The 19903-nt window shown below is 47.9% G+C and overlaps 1 protein-coding gene across 3 annotated transcripts in view; it reads left to right on the forward strand.

The window, feature by feature from the left end:
* Positions 1 to 19903, forward strand: part of PPT1 (polyprenyltransferase 1) — a 50458-nt gene that overhangs the window by 29084 nt on the left and 1471 nt on the right. For 2 of the 3 annotated variants that reach the window (XM_086804313.1, XM_086804314.1), the window contains exon 5: positions 19282 to 19431. The exons of the other annotated variant lie outside the window; for it this stretch is intronic. In XM_086804313.1, coding sequence (XP_086660439.1) covers positions 19282 to 19431 — 150 coding nt within the window. The remainder of the gene's footprint in view (positions 1 to 19281; positions 19432 to 19903) is intronic. 3 annotated transcript variants of the gene reach the window in all.

The raw sequence follows: 19903 nt of genomic DNA on the forward strand, positions 1-19903 counted from the left end.
ATCTCTTTTTTCATTTCTATGTGCATCAAGGCTTGGGCTAATTCCATCTCAACCCGTACTTGGGCTTGCATTTCTCCCTTCAATTGGACATATATCTCTGTTGGGGTAAAGGCATTATGCCCACCCTTGTAGTGTGTACAAGCCCATAAGTTTTATAGTACATAGTACACTTAGTACTTTTAATGTACTAAGTGCACTATGTGTACTAGAGCAAATATACATGTGTGATAGGGGAGTCACACACTCATACTTTGTGAGTTGACTTATCCCCACACGTCTCTCTCTCTCTCTCCCTTCTTCTCTGTGTGTGTCTCCCACATGAAACCCTAATTGTTTCAGCTGAGCTTCTTTAGCTCCCTTCAATTGGTATCAGAGCCTCAGTGCATGATGAAGCGGCATCTGTAATTACTGGCTATGGCGGCACTGCTTCCAATATTGAGGACACCTGCATGCCAAGCTAGCACGAAGGCAGGTGTCTATGGACCGGCAGTTTGAGGAGTTTCGCGCGCAGCTGGAGGAGTCGGGCGCCGTGCGGGAGAGGCTCTGTTCCAATCGGTAGCTCCCTACCGTCGACCGTGTCACTGTTTCGTCTTCTGGCAGCTCCCGTCCGTGTGCTTTGTGACGGCCTCCACTCCACCGTCTGTGGCTTCCCAACATCAGCCCTTGCCCGTCTGCTGCACAGTCGCCGCTGCCGGCTCCAAGGTATAGTCGCCCTACTCGTCTGCACATTCCCGGTTCTCCCACGCCGCCTGCGTTTGCAGCTTGCCGTCTACGACTTAGTCCGGCAACCACCTCTTCGTCACTAGCTCCCGCATGCGTAGCTCAAAGTTCGCTCATTGCAGCCTGTGAACTCGGCTACACGAGTTAGCAAATACGACACACCCCCCCCCTTTTCCTGCAACAGAAATTTCAGAGGTATTTGCTTCAATTTTTGGGATTTGCATGTTCATTATCATCAATTGAGCAGGTACAGGTCCTAATGGCTCAGATTTGAGCACAATTGGCAACATTGGGTGACATTGGTCACATTTCGGGTCAATTTGCAGGAAATTGGGTGTTAACATTTGGGGCTTTTGATGTAATTGTGCCATTGGGCATTCATACATGCTGTATGATGTGAGCAATTTCACATTCGAGGCTAAATTGCAGGAAAGTGGAGTGCAAATCAAAGGGCTTTTGTGCCAATTGGGTTGATTTGCATGCAAGCACTGGCATTTGATGCTTTGGGCAATGTGTTGATGCCTGTCAAGCACTCAATGTGCCAGTAAATCAAGGGGCTTTTATGTATTGGATGTATATGTGGCCAGGGGGAAGCATTGTGAAGACTCTGGATGCCTTCATGTGCATTAATGTACCATTCATGATCAGAAATTGATCTTGAATCAAGGGGCTTTTCAAGATTTCGTGCTTGTTGAGCTTGGCAAAGCAGCAGGGAAGACTTTTATGCCTTGAACCCTTAGTAATCCACTTGCAGTCAAGGGGCTTTTGCCCAATTTCTGTCCGGGACTGTTGTATGCAGTGGTGGGGACTGTCAAGGTCTGATTTTCACTCATTTGGACAGCCAGGAGAGCATTTATTGCTACTGTACTTGTTGGTACAGATTTGATACAACTTTGTACAAGTTTTGGCATGGCTGTACATTGATTTGAGTGAGGAAAATGCTCATTTTCAGCTGCTGTACTTGCAGGTACAGATTTGGTACATCGTTGGTGAGCACTTAGTACTGTTGTACAGTATTTTGGAAGGGGAACAGAGCACATCTAAGGTGCTGTCATAAATCTGCAGCAAACAGATTTTGGTGATTTTATCACATTCAGTGGGAGGAGAGTTGCATTCGTGCTTTTGCAGTGGGAGATAAACTTTGGGAGAACAACTGTGAGCACTTTGTGTGCTTTTGGTGCAGTGTTTGCACATCTTGCAGGGAGTCAGGCATTGACTGTGTCAAAGGTTGCATATTGCTATGGCAACCACAGGTGAGAGCTCTTCATTGCTTCACATCAAGAAGCTTGAAGGCTCACATAATTATGACATTTGGCAAACCCAGTGGTATAATGTGTTGCTCTAGAAGAAGCAGCACAAGCCCATTAAAGAAAGGGGTGTAATGCCCGCTTCTCTTACTGCTGAAGAATGGGAAGATATGGATGAGTTGGCAAGATCCACCATCATGTTGTTTATGTCAGACTCTTTACTTTTCAGCATACGTGAAGAGAAGACAGCTTGGGGAATGTGGCAAAGATTGCAGGACTTGTATGCCCAACAAAGTGCCACAAGCAAAGTGTATTGGTTGAAGAAACTCATAGGTCTTCAAATGAAGGAAGGGGCGTCTATGACAGCCCATCTAAATGAGTTTAATGGCGTTGTTAGCCAGGTCATCAATCAAAAGTTGGCAATGGACGATGAGTTTAAAGCCACCTTTCTCTTATGCACTTTGCCAGAGAGCTGGGACACATTCAGGACAGCCACTAGCAATTCATATGCAGATGTGGAGGGTGCTCTCCTTCAAGAGGAGATGAACAGGAAGAACAACTCTGTTGGAAAGTCCAATGCAATGAATGCACGTGGGAGATCCCAGCAAAGGGGTAAAAGCCAAGAACGGGGAAGGAGCAAGTCCCGCTCCAAAAAGGACTTGGAATGCCATTATTGTGGCAAGAAGGGACATTTCAAAAAGCAATGCTACAAATGGAAGAATGATCAAAAGGAAAAGGGCAAAGGCAAAGACAAAGACAAAGATGAAGCCAAAGATGCAAAGCCAAAGGGCAAAAGTGGAGTCAAAATTGAAGAAGTCAATGTGTCACATGCAGGTGACAGTGAGGATGAAGTCCTATTCACGTCTTCACTTGATGCCCATTCACTCCATGCAAGAGATGGTCATGGTATGCACTCGTGGATCATTGATTCAGGTGTCTCCTTTCATGTCACAGGTTGCAGAGACTTGTTTGTCAGGTATACTGCTGGCAATGAAGGAGTAGTTTATTTGGGTGACAACCATGCATGCCAGATTCTTGGCAGAGGTGATGTGAGGCTTGTGTTTTCAGATGGCTCACAGCTTATGCTCCATGATGTCAGGCATGTGCCTGAGATCAAGAAGAACCTGTTTTCTACTGGACAGCTTGATGATGCTGGTTATGTTACCACATTTGGTAGTGGAAAGTGGAAGATTAGTAAGGGCTCACTGGTTGTTGCCAGAGGCTCTAAGGTGGACACTCTTTACTTCATGCATGCTGGTGTTTGTCACCATGCTAATGTAAATGCAACTGAGCTGCCGGAAATCTCTATGTGGCATAGCCGGTTGGGACACATGAGTGTCAAAGGAATGGAGCAATTGTCTCGTTTTGGTTACTTGCCTTCTCTAAAGTTCTCAAGTTTTCAGTTTTGTGAGCATTGTATATATGGCAGGCAACTCCAGTGCCCCCACAAGAAAGCTCTTGGACAGAAAGATGCTCAGTTAGAGCTTGTGCATACAGATGTATGTGAGATGCCTCAGCTTTCTTTGGGAGGGGCAAAATATTTTGTGTCTTTTATTGATGATGCCACACGCAAGGTGTGGGTTTATCCTCTTCGTTTAAAGAGTGATACATTCTCAGTGTTTGAGAAGTTTGTTGCTCATGTTGAGAATCAAAGTGGCAAAACACTGAAGGCTTTGCGTTCCGACAATGGTGGAAGTATATGTCCAAACAGTTTCAGGACTTTTGTGATGCTAAAGGCATCAAGAGGGAGCTCTCTGCTCCTTATGATCCTCCACAAAACGGGACAGCAGAGAGGATGAACAGGACCATTCAGGAGAAGGTCCGTTCTATGTTGTCACATGCTGCGTTACCTCATGGTTTTTGGGCTGAAGCTGTTATGACAGCCGTTCATCTTATAAACAGGTCACCTAACACGAGGCTTGGTGGGAAAGTGCCAGAGGAAGTATGGACAGGGAAGCCTCCGTCCTACAAGCACTTGAGAGTGTTTGGTTGCGTTGCGTACGTGCACATACGCAGGGAAATACGCACCAAACTTGATCCTAAGTCTCACAAATGCATATTCCTAGGATATGGTGACAGAGGTGAAATGGGGTATAGACTTTGGGATCCAGTGAATAGAAAGATCAATGATGTCATTTTTGATGAAACATGTATGTATAAGGAGCTTGCAAGTCAATAGGAGCCTGGCAGAGTCATCTTTGATGATGATGGACATCATGGACAACAACCAAAAGCTGTAAATCAGCCATTACAGCAACAAAACCAGCCCTTAAATGGTGCTGAAAATGGTCCAAATGGACAGCTAGAGATGGCAGAAGATATCCCTATGGATATCCCACAGTTAGAGGAGATACCGGGCATGATCTTTCAACCTTATGGCATGGAACAGGAGCCACCAATAGGTGATATGCAGGCTGGACAGCAACCTGCAAATGATGGTCATTGGGTACGGAAGTCCACAAGACCCTCCAGACCCCCTGACAGGTTTGTTCCAGGGGTTGACTACTTGATGCTCACTGACTGTGGGGAGCCCTCTTGTTATAAGGAGGCTTTACAGAGGGCAGACAAGGCTCTTTGGGAGCGTGCTATGAAGTCAGAGATGGATTCTCTGCACAAAAATGGAACATGGAAGTTGGTGCATTTACCTACAGGCAAAAAGGTTTTGCCATGCAAGTGGGTTTACAGGCTCAAAGTTGCACCTGATGCAAAGCCAAGATACAAAGCCAGGTTAGTGGCTAAGGGCTTCAAGCAGGAATATGGTGTGGACTTTGATGAGATCTTCTCTCCAGTGGTCAAAATGACCACACTTAGAGCTGTATTAGCTTTGGTTGCTCATGATGATCTGGATTTGATTCAGATGGATGTGAAGACTGCTTTTCTTCACGGTGATCTCCATGAGGAGATATATATGCAACAGCGAGAGGGTTATGTAGTGAATGGAAAGGAGAAGCTTGTATGCAAGCTGAAAAAGAGTCTTTATGGGCTCAAACAGGCACCAAGGGAATGGTATCATAAATTTGATACATTCATGAAATCCTAGGATTTCAGGAGGAGTGACATGGATCACTGCTCATACACCAAGAAAGCTTTGGATGGCAGTCTATTAATCCTCATCTTGTATGTTGATGATATGTTGATTGCCGGGAAATCTCGTAAAGAGATGAATGCCTTCAAGAAGAGGCTGCATCAGACCTTTGATATGAAGGATTTGGGTGATGCAAATCACATTTTGGGTATGCGGATACTTCGGGACAGAAATCAGCATGTGTTGTATTTGTCTCAGAAGGAATACATTGGCAAAGTTTTGCAGAGGTTCAATATGGAGGGGGGGAAGAAGACTAGTACTCCTTTGCCTCCATATGTGAAACTCAGTGCTATGGACAGCCCACAGTCGGATAGGGACAGGGCTGATATGGCCAAGATTCCGTATGCTTCAGCTTGTGGCAGTCTCATGTATGCCATGGTTGCTACCAGGCCGGACATTGCATTTGCAGTGGGAGTGGTTACTAGATACATGGCCAACCCTGGCAAGAAGCATTGGGAAGCAGTGAAAGGTGTCATGAGATACCTGAAGGGCACACAGGATATGTGCATTTGCTTTGGCAAACAGGATGCATTAGTGCATGGTTACACGGATTCGGATTATGCTGGTCATCCAGATAACTGGAAGTCTACTACCGGTTATGTGTTTACATTCACAGGAGGTGCTGTTTGTGTCATGGATATCCAGGATGCAGAAGTGCACTGCCTTATCTACTACAGAGGCTGAGTATATTGCAGCCACAGAGGCTTGCAAGGAGGCATTATGGCTATCTCGGTTAGTGGTTGATTTGGGTTATACAGGGGATATTCCAATGTTGAATTATGACAGTCAGAGTGCCATCCAGTTGGCAAAGAACCTTGTCTTTCATGCAAAGACGAAGCATGTGGATGTGAAGTATCACTTCATCATAGAGGTGATAAAGAACAAGCTGATTCAGCTTGTCAAGATTCATATGGATGACAACCCGGCTGATCTGTTGACAAAGAGTTTGCCTCCAGAGCGATTTGCTCATTGCAGACACTTGATGGGCATTGGATGAGGCCAGTTTCAGCCTTGATATGGCCTTGTATATTATCATGTACATGCTGTTTTTTTTCTTTTCCTTCACTTAAGGGCACATTGCCTTTAAGTGGGAGGTTGTTGGGGTAAAGGCATTATGCCCACCCTTGTAGTGTGTACAAGCCCATAAGTTTTATAGTACATAGTACACTTAGTACTTTTAATGTACTAAGTGCACTATGTGTACTAGAGCAAATATACATGTGTGATAGGGGAGTCACACACTCATACTTTGTGAGTTGACTTATCCCCACACGTCTCTCTCTCTCTCTCCCTTCTTCTGTGTGTGTGTCTCCCACATGAAACCCTAATTGTTTCAGCTGAGCTTCTTTAGCTCCCTTCATATCTCTTCCTTTAGCGTTTCATATATCACTTTCCTTTGGGCATGCATCTGCTTGGTCCATTCCTTTTCAAGCTCCTGTCGCATGGTGTTCATCTCTGTCCTTATGTGAAGCTGTAGCTCCTCATAAAGGGCCTCGTCTCGTCGGGCCATCTTCGTAATCCTTCGTGAGCCAGGGGACATGATTCCTTCCCTCAGTCTTCTACGGTAGGCATTCGGTGCCTTCGTGGGGGTGTGAAAGGTTGTCTCACCATCCTGTTCCCCCTCTAGGGGTTGAGACATGTTTTCCCCTACTAGTTGCTGCCTTGGGGACCTGAGCAAGGGTTGGTGGGAATGGAACTGGCAATGCTGTGTTGTTGCAGCAGCAGGCGGAAATTCTCTGTAAAACATGTACTGATCTTCCTCTTTTCTCTTCTGTATGCTCCCTGCAAAGTCACAAATGTGTTGTATGCAGGCGACAGAAAGACCCCCAGGCTGACCAGCAGATTGCAGGGTCTCGAGACTGACCAGCAGACAACAGGCGTACACCTCTGCCTTGATAGATGACGTAGACTTCTAAGCAGCTGCCCCTTAGGCTTCAGATGGCTTGTGCAGACACACGCATAGCTGCTGATGAAGTACTCGACCTAACGCAGTCACCAGAAGTGGCAAACTGGCCGGCGTGGCTGAGACAGCTCACTGGGAGCGATGCCGCCAAAATGGGTGGACCCTCTGCACTCGCGCCGCCCACGGTAGCGGACCCTCTCCACTAGTTCGGGCCCGAAGTAGCGGGAGGAAGGTGGCGGCACTGGCTCTAAACGGCGGCTGCAGTGACGCTTGGCTCTGCAATGGGCGGCAGCTCCTGCGCTTGAGGTACAACAAAACTGCTGCCCGCTAGTCGCCCAGAAGAGGGAGAAGGTGGCTGTCCATGCTGTAAGGCGCTGCTGTACCTGTTGTACAATGCTGCTGCACCTACTATATGGCCTGTACCAGCGCAAGAGAGGAGGTGTGTTGGCCGGTCTGCTGTCCACAGTACGACCAGTGCAAGAGAAGGGAGAAGAGCTCGCCGGCTTGCTGTAGAAAGACAGAGAACGTCGACTGCCTGTTGAAGGACCTGTACGGCCAGCGAATCCAGAGATAGCACTGCTGCCCACACTACGACCAAAGCGAATCCAGAGAGAGAGAGAGAGAGAGAGAGAGAGAGAGAGAGAGAGAGAGAGAGAGGTGTTGCATGATGCGAGGGGCAGATTTTTGGGTATCGAGATCCTTTTCGAAGACGAGCCTCTTTGGCTGCTAGGTGTTTATGCCCCGAATAATTCGAGGGAGAGACATGTACTGTGGGAGGACCTTAAGCGGATATGCATTTCGAAACCTGGTTTTATGATGGGGGATTTTAATGCTTGCACGGAACGTACGCATGCCTCTACCCCTCATTCGGTTATGGATGCTCCGGAACGTGAATGTTGGGATGCATTAGCAGCTTTGGCTTTGCAACAAGACATGTGGGAATGGGTCCATCCAGGGAAGAGGGGATACACTTATCGTTCTGTACAGTATCTTGGGACATCGTCACGGCTAGATCGTATGTATGTTCTACAAAATGATTTGTTTCTTCCAGAAGTTGTGCAAATGTGGGTGGACCGGAAATATACCTTGTCAGATCATTTCCCTCTGGTTCTAGAGTTGCTTCATCATCCAGTGGATGCTTATAAGGCTTTATTGGGTAAGCTACCTCTTCGATTCAATCAGTCTTTTTTGGATCATGAGCTGTTTGATAAGTTTATGTTACAGCTGATCCAACATTTTGAGTATCGAGTGCCTTTCGAGGGGATGAATGCTTGGGCGATATGTGCTCACAATATGCGTTCTCTTTCTAGGCAATATGGGATTCGTTACGCGTGTGCTAGGAGGGAATACTTGCGCAACATACAAAATTTACATGCTCAATTGCAAGAGGTTGCTATGAATGGTCCACTTAATTTAGATGTTGAAGCTGCATTGGTGTGGCTTTCTAAGCATTTGGCTGATTTGGAAGATGAAGAATATGTTAAATATAAATTGTTTGCCCGCCAAGATGCATTACTGGATAGTAGCTGCCAAAGCCACAAATTCTTTGCAAAATTACAACAAAAGTATGCGCGGGAAAATGTGGTTTGGGTAAAGAAAGCCGATGGATGTATTTTGACAGATCCACAATCTGTGATTCACACTTGCACACTGTTTTTCTCTACTTTGTTTAGCTCACCAGAGGAGGTTTCTGATCCAGTCATGAATGCTAGGAATATTTTGTTTGATCTTGTGCTTCCTTCTTGGGTTGAGGAATTGGAGGCAGATATTACTGAGGGGGAGGTGGAGAATGTATTGGTACATTTGCCCCGTGGGAAAAGTCCAGGTTGGGATGGTCTTGCCAATGAAATTTTTAAGAAATATGCTGATAAGCTGAAGTCTCCAATAAGAGCTATCTGTCAAGAGATCTGGAGGACGGGCCATATGCCGGATGATTGGAAAATTGGTATTATTCGCCTCTTGCCGAAGGTCCCATCTCCATTGGAGTGGGCACATTGGAGACCAATTTCTTTGATGGGATCCATGTACAAGATCTTCACAAAGATACTTGCTAATCGTTTACAACATGTGCTTCCAAAGCTTATTCATCCACATCAATATGGTTTCATCCAACGTCGTAATATCTTGCATAATATTCTTAATGTACAGATGGGTATTGATTATGCCAAGGCTACCCAACAAGAAGTGGTCATGATACAACTAGATTTGGAAAAAGCATATGATCATGTGAGTTGGTCCTTCTTGCATGAGCTTATGCACGCTATGGGTTTTGGTCCAAGAATGTCTGGGCTCATCTTCATGATAAGTATGCATGCACAAACTAGGATCTTGATAAATGGTGGAGTGACAGATGCCGTCCCCTTGTCGAGGTCTTTACGACAGGGATGTCCCCTCAGCCCGTTGTTGTTTGCAATAGTGACACATCCGATTCTTTCATTGCTGGATCAGCTGGCTACAGATGGAGAAGTAGTTGGGCTCCGTCTTCCCAATAATAAGCAGCTTGTCGGTCAGGCTCTCGCGGATGACTCTTTTATGTTTTTGAGGGCAGACAAGGTTAATGTGGCACGTGCCATGGCGGCATGGTCTTTATATGGCAGGGCATCTGGATTGCATATTAATTTTCGTAAATCAGCCCTTTTGAGTTGCACTGAAGTTGATCTTCAAGGTCTTGGTTGGAAAGGGAAGGTCATTCCGAGAGGGAGCATTACTAGACACTTGGGGTAGATGTGAGTCATGTGGACTTACTGGAGTGGATTGCGGGGAGCATTCATGACAAATTTATGTATTGGAAATCTCAAGCCTGGCCGATTCATGTTCGCCTCAAAGTAGCACAGGTAATAATGACTGGCATGGTCTCTTTTTTCCTACCACTTTTGCCTTGGTCTAAGAAGACTTTGGGACATCTTATGCAGCCTCTGCGTTTCATGCTATGGAAAAAACAAGGGAATTTACGGGGCCAAGTTTGGGTGTCTTGGGACCATGTGACTACACCCAAACGAATGGGTGGAACGGCTGTAATGGATATTCGCATACATCTTACTGCTCGGCGATGGTCTTTATTTCAAGACATGTGTCTACAGCCGGATCAGCCATGGGTACTTATGGCTCGTTATCTCATTGCACAGGTAGGGATTTCACAAGGGAGCACGCATATTGAGGCATCCTGGTGGGACATTTTGAATGCTTCTCAGTCTTGCTTAGTTTCTTCGTCCATGCTTCTTTCCCACTTGTCTGCATCTTGGCAGGAAGTCTTGAAGCGCACTCGTTGGAGCCCACTTGATGACCGGGCCTTAGCTAATTCCTTGCCAGTTGAAATATTGGCTGCTTCGAGAGTAGTGAATTGGAACGGAAAGCAAGATGATAGGAGGAAATTAAATCGGATGGCAAGGTTAGGACTTGTTCGGGTGGAGGATGGCATTCTTCCCTCGGCACAACGCTTGTATTCCTTCCGTCGTATACGACAGTTTTTTGGTGTGCCGAGGGTTTATCGTGGCTTATGGTCCACTATTCAGGAAATAGTGGGTGGCTTGGGTGCTTTTCCGGAGTTGGATAATGACAAACCATGGAGAGATTGGATGTTACGTAAGCAAGATGATCTTATGCATGTGTCCGCAAATGCATTGTATCACCTTCTTGTTGAGGATAAAAGATGGGTCACAGAGAAGGCAAATAAAGAATGGAACAAGAGACATAATCGCTCTTGGTGGAGAGTTACTTTGGATAGAGGATGGCACTCTAAAGTTCCATATCAAGGCAAGGTCTTTCTTTGGCGGATGGTTGTGGGTGGCCTTCCTGTTGGATCGCATCGTCGGCGGCGAAAGATTGCTTCGGGGCATTTGTTTATTCATTGTCCTGTCGCCAAGAAGGTTTGGGCTTTTGTGTCCCAGGTATGGTGTGCGGTTACTCATGTTTCAATTTCGGCCACGGATTGGGTTCTTGGGCGGCTTGCTGTAGGGGTGCCGGAGCCGGAGCATGAGTCTTTCTTTGACTTCTTTCGATGGGCGGGAGTTTGGCATATTTGGCTCACCAGGAATGCATTCATTTTCGATTCGGCTTCAGGTGTAGTGGGGCATATCCGGCGCATTCGAGGACTGCTATTATGGCAGATTTCTTCAATGGTTTCGGGACGTGTGATCAAGCAAGAGAAGGCTGACATTTGGCTTCTTACAGTTCGGGCTACTTCTTTCTAGATGCTCGTCAGCGTGGACTTAGCTATTTCATTGGATTGGTAGTTCTGGGGGGTTTTTAGGTTTTTGGATTGGTGGTTGGAGCCGCACTCTTTTTTTTAGCCATGTGGCTGTTGTAGTTACAGTAATACAAATCAACTTTACGAAAAAGAGAGAGAGAGAGAGAGAGAGAGAGAGAGAGAGAGAGAGAGAGAGAGAGAGAGAGATTTTATTAACGTCTTCCAAAAGACCGAACTTGGCCTATGAGACAAATCAGTGTACCTGTGTGGGGTATCCTCTGTCATCCCAACAAAATGAAAAAGTACTGAACTAAAAAGCTGAATCTGGGTGTGCAATAAGTACAATGAGTGGGGGAGGGGATGGAGCTCTACTACTAGGAGATTGCAAAGCTATATGCATGGAGTATACAATCATTATATGCAACCTAGCTAGCTCCATCCTGTACCATACTGGGGGTATAAAATGGTATACATCAAGGGGGTGTCCACAGTTCCCTGAAGAACATGCCTGGGTCTGCTCTGAAGCGAGCCAGTCGCTCCGCACCCTCTCTGTGAAACTGAGCTCTGATCTCTGTCATCTCTCGCTGGTATAGGCGTGGTGTCCGAAAGCCAGGTGTCCTCTGTCTCCTGCGGGCTCTGAGTGTCTCTGCTCTCTGGAGAGTAATTCCCTGCTGTGTAGGGGCTGGGAGTGGGGTGGATCTCTGAAAAAATGTAGTAATGTGTCTGTCGTCCCCCCTCTGGAGCTGTCTGAGCCTGTAATGATGTCTCTCTGTGACGCTGTATGTCTAGAATGAATCTCCCCAGTATGCGCTGGTTTGCTGCCTCAAAGATTTGGCGTAGGGAATGTGGCTTCCTGAATAAAATGGGATATCTCTCTGTGATGGCTGTATATGCTCTGCATCTGCATACATAATGCTTCTCACTCTCCACCTCCTCTTTGCACAATCTGCATACCCTCTCCTCTTGGGGGATCCGTGCTGCTCTGCCAGTCTCGATCTCCAATCGATGTGATGAGACTCTAAGCTGACCAATAGCTACTCGGGAGCCGTGTGGTAAAAAGCCCTCCATGTATCTAGGCCTCTCTATAAATCCATCATCAGTGATACTCATGAAGTGATCTCTGTGGTATAGCGTCTTCGGTGGAAGAGGCTGTGTAGGCGATATCCATGTCTCTCGTGTATAGAGCTGTCATAGGTCCTGTCTCAATACTCTGTTCCTCTCACTATGAGAGAGACGGATATGTGGTGCATCCGTGTCATACTGGAATGGTGGTAGATGATCCATGTCTAGGCCATGATGTGAGAACCAATGTGTGACCTGTGCATACCATGATCCTTTGTCTCCTGCCTCAACCAGCTGTCTAGATGCCTCAAAAGCTCTGTATGACAATCTGTCTTGTGGCATCTCGCTGAATCTGTCTAGCAGGCATATAGTCTGGAATATGGTCTCTACCATCATAGGAGGCGCAGCAAACTCTGCTCGGATAATGTCATGAGGTGCTGACGGTTTGCTGCGTATCATGCGTGCCATCATGAGGGCTTGTGGTCTCTCTATCTGTGTCCACCAATGGGTAGCAAGGCCTGGTGCCCATACCACTGCTCCATACATCAGTGCCGGTGTGACTAATGTGTCAAATAGCCACCCCTTCGTTCGGGGCTCTTGAAAATGCGCTTGGTGGCACTGTCTCTCTAGCATAGCCAATGCTGCATATCCCTGTGTCAATCTAGCTCTGGTTGCTGAACCCATGGTGAAGCACGTGGTTGCTGCAGAGAAGGTAACCCCTAGGTACACGTATGATGTCACCACCTCCACCTGGCGTCCTGCGAGAGTGAATGTCAGTTGACTCTTGCCCTGTCTTGATGTATGAAAGACCATAACCTTGGTTTTCCCAAGGTTCACAGTAAGACCCCTCTGTGTGCAGAAATCATCGAGTGCATGTAGATGCTGTTGTAGACCTCCTGGAGACTCAGACACTAATACAATATCATCAGGATAAAGCATAATATGTATTGAGGTACCTGCTAGATCAACTTTATCTCCGCCTCCCCGTGTAATGAAGTCAGCCACCTCATCAATGTATAACCCAAATAGCGTGGGGGAAAGTGGGCATCCTTGCTTCACACCAAAGTGCTAGCAATAGTCTCGGACATACCTCTTGGGCATCTGACTTGCCCAAAAACCTGCTCATATAATGCATACATGCCCCATGTCATATCTGCTGGTATGCCAAGAGATTGCACGCGTTGAAAGAGCCTCTCTCGTGGTACTGTGTCAAATGCCTCTGTCAAAAGTATGATGTGTCTCTATCAGAAGTATGATGTCTCTCCTCACCATAACATGCTCTAGTCGTCCAGGCTGCACCCATAGTGAACCATTACAGTTCCATACTGCCATGTGTATCTCTGTCAGTGGCCTGGTGTGTGTCCCATAGGCCCCAAACCGCTAATCCATGGGCCGGCCATCAATGATGACCGACCATCTCGATAGAAGGCCTTCTTGCCTTCTCTCCTCGCGTGTAAGACTCGTGCCATGCAAGCTCTCCTATGCTCTAGCTGCATCCTCGTGAGATCATCATCCAAGAAAATAGGAGCTCCCTCTAAGCCTCGTAGTATGACCCTCTTCCTCATGAAGGTGACCCTCTCCGTCTCTCCTGCAAACTGTAGGATGAGGGCTCGCTTGCGTGTTGAGTCTTTCCCGGCTCTCCATGCTTTGGTGAAGGGGAGAGGGTCCTCTTCCTTATAGCCGAGCTTCATGCATAGAAGGTGTCCATCTTTCTCGGGAGTGGAGTCGGGTGTCTCGGCTATACCTGTGACTCGAATGTCGAGGCAGCAGGCATGCCTCATCGTCTCCTCCTCAATGGTGGTGTGAATGATTTGGTGTTCTTCCCTTTGAGTCTCCTCCCTCACTTCTTTACGGATGTTCTTCTTCACCACCTCAACCCATCCTGACTGCTTGGCTTCGAGTTTTCCCTCCATGTCCTTTGTGATCTCCTTGGAGATCTCTTCTTTGATGGCCGTGAGAGTGTTGTCATTGATCTCCCCCTCTTCCTTCTCGGTGTTCTTGACGGTTACCAGTTCCACTTTCAATGCACTCACCTCCTCCTTGAGTGCTGTGTTCTCTTGTTCAAGGTCCGTGACCCGTGCTTCGAGGGCCATGATGTGCCGGTGTAGTTTGTTCTCCACCTCATTGAGGTTGGAATCGGATGTCTTCTTGTTCTCCTTGATTAGTGCCTTCATTGCTGTCTCGAGGGCCTCGAGCTTCTCTTGGAGACTCGGGGCCATTCCTCGAGATTCCTATGCAGCCCTTCCCACAGGCAAGGAGGAGAGAGAAAGAGAGAGTTATGTTGCTGCCTTGGGGGCCTGAGGAAGGGTGGGTGAGACAAGGTAGGCACAGGGGCTACCGGACATGCAGACGGGCCGGGCCAGCATAGCGCCAGCAGGGCAGCGAGGCGGAGGGGCTAGTGGGTGGCAGTAGAAGCGAACAACGGGCGGCGAACAGAGAGGCGGAAAGAGAGAGATGGTTGGGTGTGTTGGGCACAACAGGCGAGGCGAAACAGGGGGTGATGGGCAGCGGGCGCACAGTGCGAGCGGAGGGGCTAGCGGGCAGAAATAGCGAACAGTGGGCGCGGCAGTAGCGAATGGCAGTAGCGAACAGCGGGCGCACAGTGCGAGCGGAGAGGCTAGCAGGCGGCAGTAGCGAACAGCGGAGGAGGGAGGAGGGCCAGCAGGGCAGTGAGGCGGAGGGGCTAGTGGGCGGCAGTAGCGAACAGCGGGCGGCGAACAGAGAGACGGAAAAACAGCGGGCGGCAGCAACGAACAGAGGAGGAGGGAGGAGCGCCAGCAGAGAGAGAGAGAGAGAGAGAGAGAGAGAGAGAGAGAGAGAGAGAGAGAGAGAGAGAGAGAGAGAGAGAGAGAGAGAGAGAGAGAAATGAAATGAAATGTTATATTAATGTCTTCAAAAGGCCAACGGGAGGAGTGCCAGCAGGGCGGCGAACAGAGAGACGGAAAAACAGCGGGCGGCAGCAACGAACAGATGAGGAGGGAGGAGCACCAGCAGGGCGGCGAAGAGAGAGAGAGAGAGAGAGAGAGAGAGAGAGAAATGATATATTAACGTCCTCAAAAGGCCAAAATGACCTATGAGACCAAAAAGGTTACAACAATTGGTGGATCAGATACAATGTCTGTGCAAGAAAAGCTAAAACAACTAAACAACTAACTGAAACTGAAACAACAACTATGAGGAAAAGTAAGGTACTAGGAGCTCCTAATGGATAGCATCTGGGAAGGAAAACTCCAGCAACAAAGGTAAGCATCATATACATCACTATCCAAAGATGTCTCTCATCGGTCGATGGCGGATATCCTCAATGTCCTCCATGGTGAGTACTCTGACTGGACGTCTCCCATGCCGTGCTAGTATGGTCTTTATCCTCTGTTGTAGTCTCCGCCGGTGTCGAGATGGGCCTCTCATCTTGGGGCGCCTGGACCGCCCCAGCTCTATAGCCCGATCAATCAGTGTACCTCTGGTGCGGCTATACTCTGGGGCTAGCTGCAATGCCTGCTGGCGTGTCTGCTCAATCTCTGGTCGAAAGAAGTCTGTAATCTGCCATCCATGGCCGGTGTGGTGTCATCTTGTGGTCGGAAGAATTGAGTGATGGTTGCCCGGGGCTGGGGTGGATGTCTCCCACGAGTTCTCGACTCCCTAATCAATGAGTCTCTGTGGTGATGAAGCTCTAGTAGGAAGAGGCCTAGGCACCGCTGATCTGGGTAATCCATGATCCTGGACAAGGGTCCAAACCCCTCTCTGAAGAGACAGTGGAACCTCCCTCGAATCTCTTAATATACGGTGCACGTGCATATGAAGTGCTTCTCTGAGTCGACCTCCAACTGGCATATAGTGCATATCCTCTCCTCACGAGGTATTTGCATGGCTCTCCCTGGCTCTATCCTCAGGCAGTGTGATGACACCCGCAATTGGCCCACTGCAATCCACATGTATATGTCAAGATATTTGGTCCTCAGTATGAAACCATCCTTTGTGAGCCTCATGAAAGTATCCTTGTAGTACTGCCGTTTGTGTGAGAGGCTCATGCGTTGTGATCCAGGTATCCTAGTCCCAATAAATCATATCTGATCACCCGGTTCTTGTGGGAGTCCGGGTCATATTGGAGTGGTGAGAGCCTAGAGGCGATCCATCCTGAGTACCTACCTCGTGAACCAGTTGCATACTCGGTTATACCATGACTCGTGCCCATCTGCTGCTAGCTGCTGGGAGGACTGTAGGGCGAGCCTTGGCAGTCTCTAGGGGCCCATGGCACTGATCCTGTGAGTGTATGTGACTGTTTGGAAGAGTGCCTCTACTACCATGGGTACGGGGACCGATGGTTTGCTACGTATCATATGGGAGAGCATCATGACCTGAGGCCTCTCTATCTTCGGCCATTTGGCCGCTTTGAGAGAGAGAGAAAGAAAGAAAGAAAGAAAGATATATTAACGTCTACGAGAGGCCAAAGTCGGCCTATGAGACAAAAAATAATACAACTGTGTTCTTCCGGTCATCGGAAGAAAAGAAACAAAAGAAAAAGTGTGCATGTGTCTGGATACAACTGTGAATCATCATGGATCGGTTGAGCCCATATACAAACAATATAAGGGGGGTGGGGATGTGGATGGAGTGCTAAGGCAAGATGCATCTCTATATGCTGAAGGGGTAGTACAAGCATGCTATGCAGATCTATGTCTAACTCCATCCAGTGCCATAAGAGGGATATAAGATATCATACATCGCCGATGCTGAGGCTGTGAATGGCATGAACATGTACCCTGAGTCTGAATGAAAGCGAGCTAGCCTCTCCTGTGTCTCCATTTGGTGTCTCATTCGGATAGCTGCTATCTCTTGGTGACGGAGTTGGGGTGCTCTATGTCCAGTCTGTCTAGGTCTCCTCCTGGCTCTCAATTCCTCTGCTCTCTGTGCGGTCACCCCACGTGGTACATCAGCTGGCACTGGCATAGCTCTCTGGAAGAAATCTGTGAGCTGGGACTGTCTCCCACCCCTACATCTACATACAAAGTGATCCTCAGTCTCCACCTCCTCGCGGCACAATCTGCATATCCGCTCAGCTCTAGGAACCCGTGCCGCTCTCCCAGCCTCTATCTCTAGCTGATGTGATGAGACTCGTAGCTGTCCAATAGCAACGTGAGAGCTGTGTGGCATGTATACATCCATGTACCGTGGTCGATGTATAAACCCATCCCCTGAGATGTTCATAAAGTGGTCTCTGTAGTATAGCATCTTCGGTGGTAGTGGGCTCTCTAGTGCTGTCCATGTCTCCTGTATGTAGTGCTGCCATATGTCCTGTCTCATCACTCTGTTCCTCTCATTGAGAGAGAGGTAACCCCGTGGAGCAGACTGATCATACTGAAAAGGTGGCAACCGCTCAATGTCTATACCATGATGTGAGAACCACTGTAGCATCTGTGCATACCAAGATCCAGTGTGTCCAACCTCGGCCAGCTGTCTGGATGCCTCAAAAGCTCGGCGGGATAATCTCTCCATGGGCATCTCCCTCAACCTGTATATAAAGGAGATCGTCTGGAACAATGCCTCCACTGCCATAGGTGGTGCAGCAAACTCAGCTCGAACAATGTCATGCGGGACGGATGGTTTGCTGCGTATCATCCTCGAGAGCATCAAGATTTGTGGTCTCTCCAGCTGTACCCATGTGGAGGCTGCAAGCCCTGGTGCCCAAACCGCTGCTGCATACATCAAGGCTGGTGTCACTAATGTATCAAAGAGCCACCCCTTCGTGCGGGGTTCCTGAAAATGTGCGTGATGACACTGACGCTCAAGGCCAGTAAGAGCTGCATACCCCCGGGTCACTCTGTCTCGGACTGCTTGAGCCATGGAGAAGCGTCCAGCTGAGCTAGTAAATGTGATGCCAAGGTAAACATAAGAGCTCACCACCTCGACCCGCCCTCCTGCTAATGTGAGAGTAGTGTGGCTCCTGACTGCGGGTGAGAGAGAAAGAAAGAAGAAGAAAAAAGAAAGAAAGCTGTATTAACGTCTACTAGAGGCCGAACTCGACCTATGAGACAAATCGATGTACAACTGTCAATGTCTTCTGGATGTCCAGAAAAAAAAAAGGACAAAATGAACATGAAATAAACTATGAAGGTATTGAGCTAGTGGGGGGGTGTGATGGATGGAGCACTACTGCTAGAGGTTCAGTATGCAACCTATATGCACAGGGTATACAAGAATGCAATGCAGATCTGTCTAGCTCCAACCAGTACCATAATGGGGGTGTAATATGTGATACATAGGCGATGGCGAGGCAAAAATACCTCGGAGCATGATCTCCGGGTGTGAGTGTAAGTGAGCTAGCCGCTCTTGGATATGGTGCTGATGTTGAGCTCGTATCTCTGTGATCTCCCTCTGATGTAGTCTGGGAGTTTGGTAGCCTGGTGCTCTTGGTCTCCGTCTGGCTCGGAGGTCCACAGCGCGCTGAAGTGTAACCCCCTCCCGTGTCAGGGTAGGCATTGGGATAGATCTCTGGAAGAAATCAGTGAGCTGGAGCTGTCGCCCACCTCTCCCTGTGGTATGAGTCTGTAGCAGTGTCTCTCTGTGGTGCTGTGTCTCTAGCAAGAACTGGCCAAATCTGCGCTGGTCTGCGGACTCCATGATCTGGCGGAGTTAGGGATGTCCACTGAAGATGGTGGTGTATCTCTCTCTAATGACACTATATGCTCTGCATCTGCATACATAATGTTCCTCACTCTCAATCTCCTCGTGGCATAGTCTGCATATCCTCTCTGCTCTAGGGATCTGTGCTGCCCTACCTGCCTCAATCTCAAGCTGGTGTGATGACACTCTGAGCTAGCCAATCACCACTCGGGCATTGTGAGGCATGTACACATCCTTGTATCCAGGTCTCTATATGAATCCATCCGCTGAGATACGCATAAACTGATCTCTGTAGTATAGCTTCTTCGGCGGTAGAGGCTAACTGGGTGTAATCCAAGTCTCTCTGGCTCAGTGGGTTTGCATTAGAAAGACAAAAAAGCGAGGGAAGGAGAGAGATTAGTGTGTGTTTATTTGTTACCAATTATAACTGCCACTAATGAGTGCCTTTTTGATGCAGCCTCAAGCATTCCTCGGTTTGACCTTGAATTGGGGTGCCTTGCTAGGTTGGGCTGCAGTCAAAGGGAGCATTGACATACCTGTGATTGCCCCCCTTTATCTTGCTGGTATTTGTTGGACACTGGTTTATGACACAATTTATGCTCATCAGGTGTTCATCTCTCTGAGTATCGTTTCTTTTTATAAAAAAACAATGTTTGCATATTTGAAGTGAAGCCTTTTTCTTTCTTTTTGGAAATATGGAATAGAGATGCTTATGACCTCATAATAATCAGATGTGTGCAAATTGCAGTTCTTGATGCTATCTCTGCTGCCTGGGCAGGCATGTTTTGGGCCCATTGGGTATTGATTGAGAACTGCTCAACCCCGGTGCCCTGTTTTGGGCCTGTTCCCTGGTGGCATGCTGCTTTCTTGCTGCCTTGTTCTTTACCTTCCTTTGTCCAATTTTTTTGTTCCCTGCCCATAACACTCTCTGAGGCAATCACAACTAAATCTGGCTGGTACATAGCCTTGTTGTTCCTTTATTCATCAGAGTCTAGAACATGGGTTCCTCTGCTGAACCCTAACCCTAGGTGTGTTCCTTGTTACTGCCTGTGTAACTAGTAGGGATTTGCATCTGAGTA

The sequence above is a fragment of the Cibotium barometz genome, chromosome 10 (genome assembly GCF_041138505.1).
Source record: "Cibotium barometz isolate CiBa-2024 chromosome 10, ASM4113850v1, whole genome shotgun sequence".
NCBI lineage: Eukaryota > Viridiplantae > Streptophyta > Polypodiopsida > Cyatheales > Cibotiaceae > Cibotium > Cibotium barometz.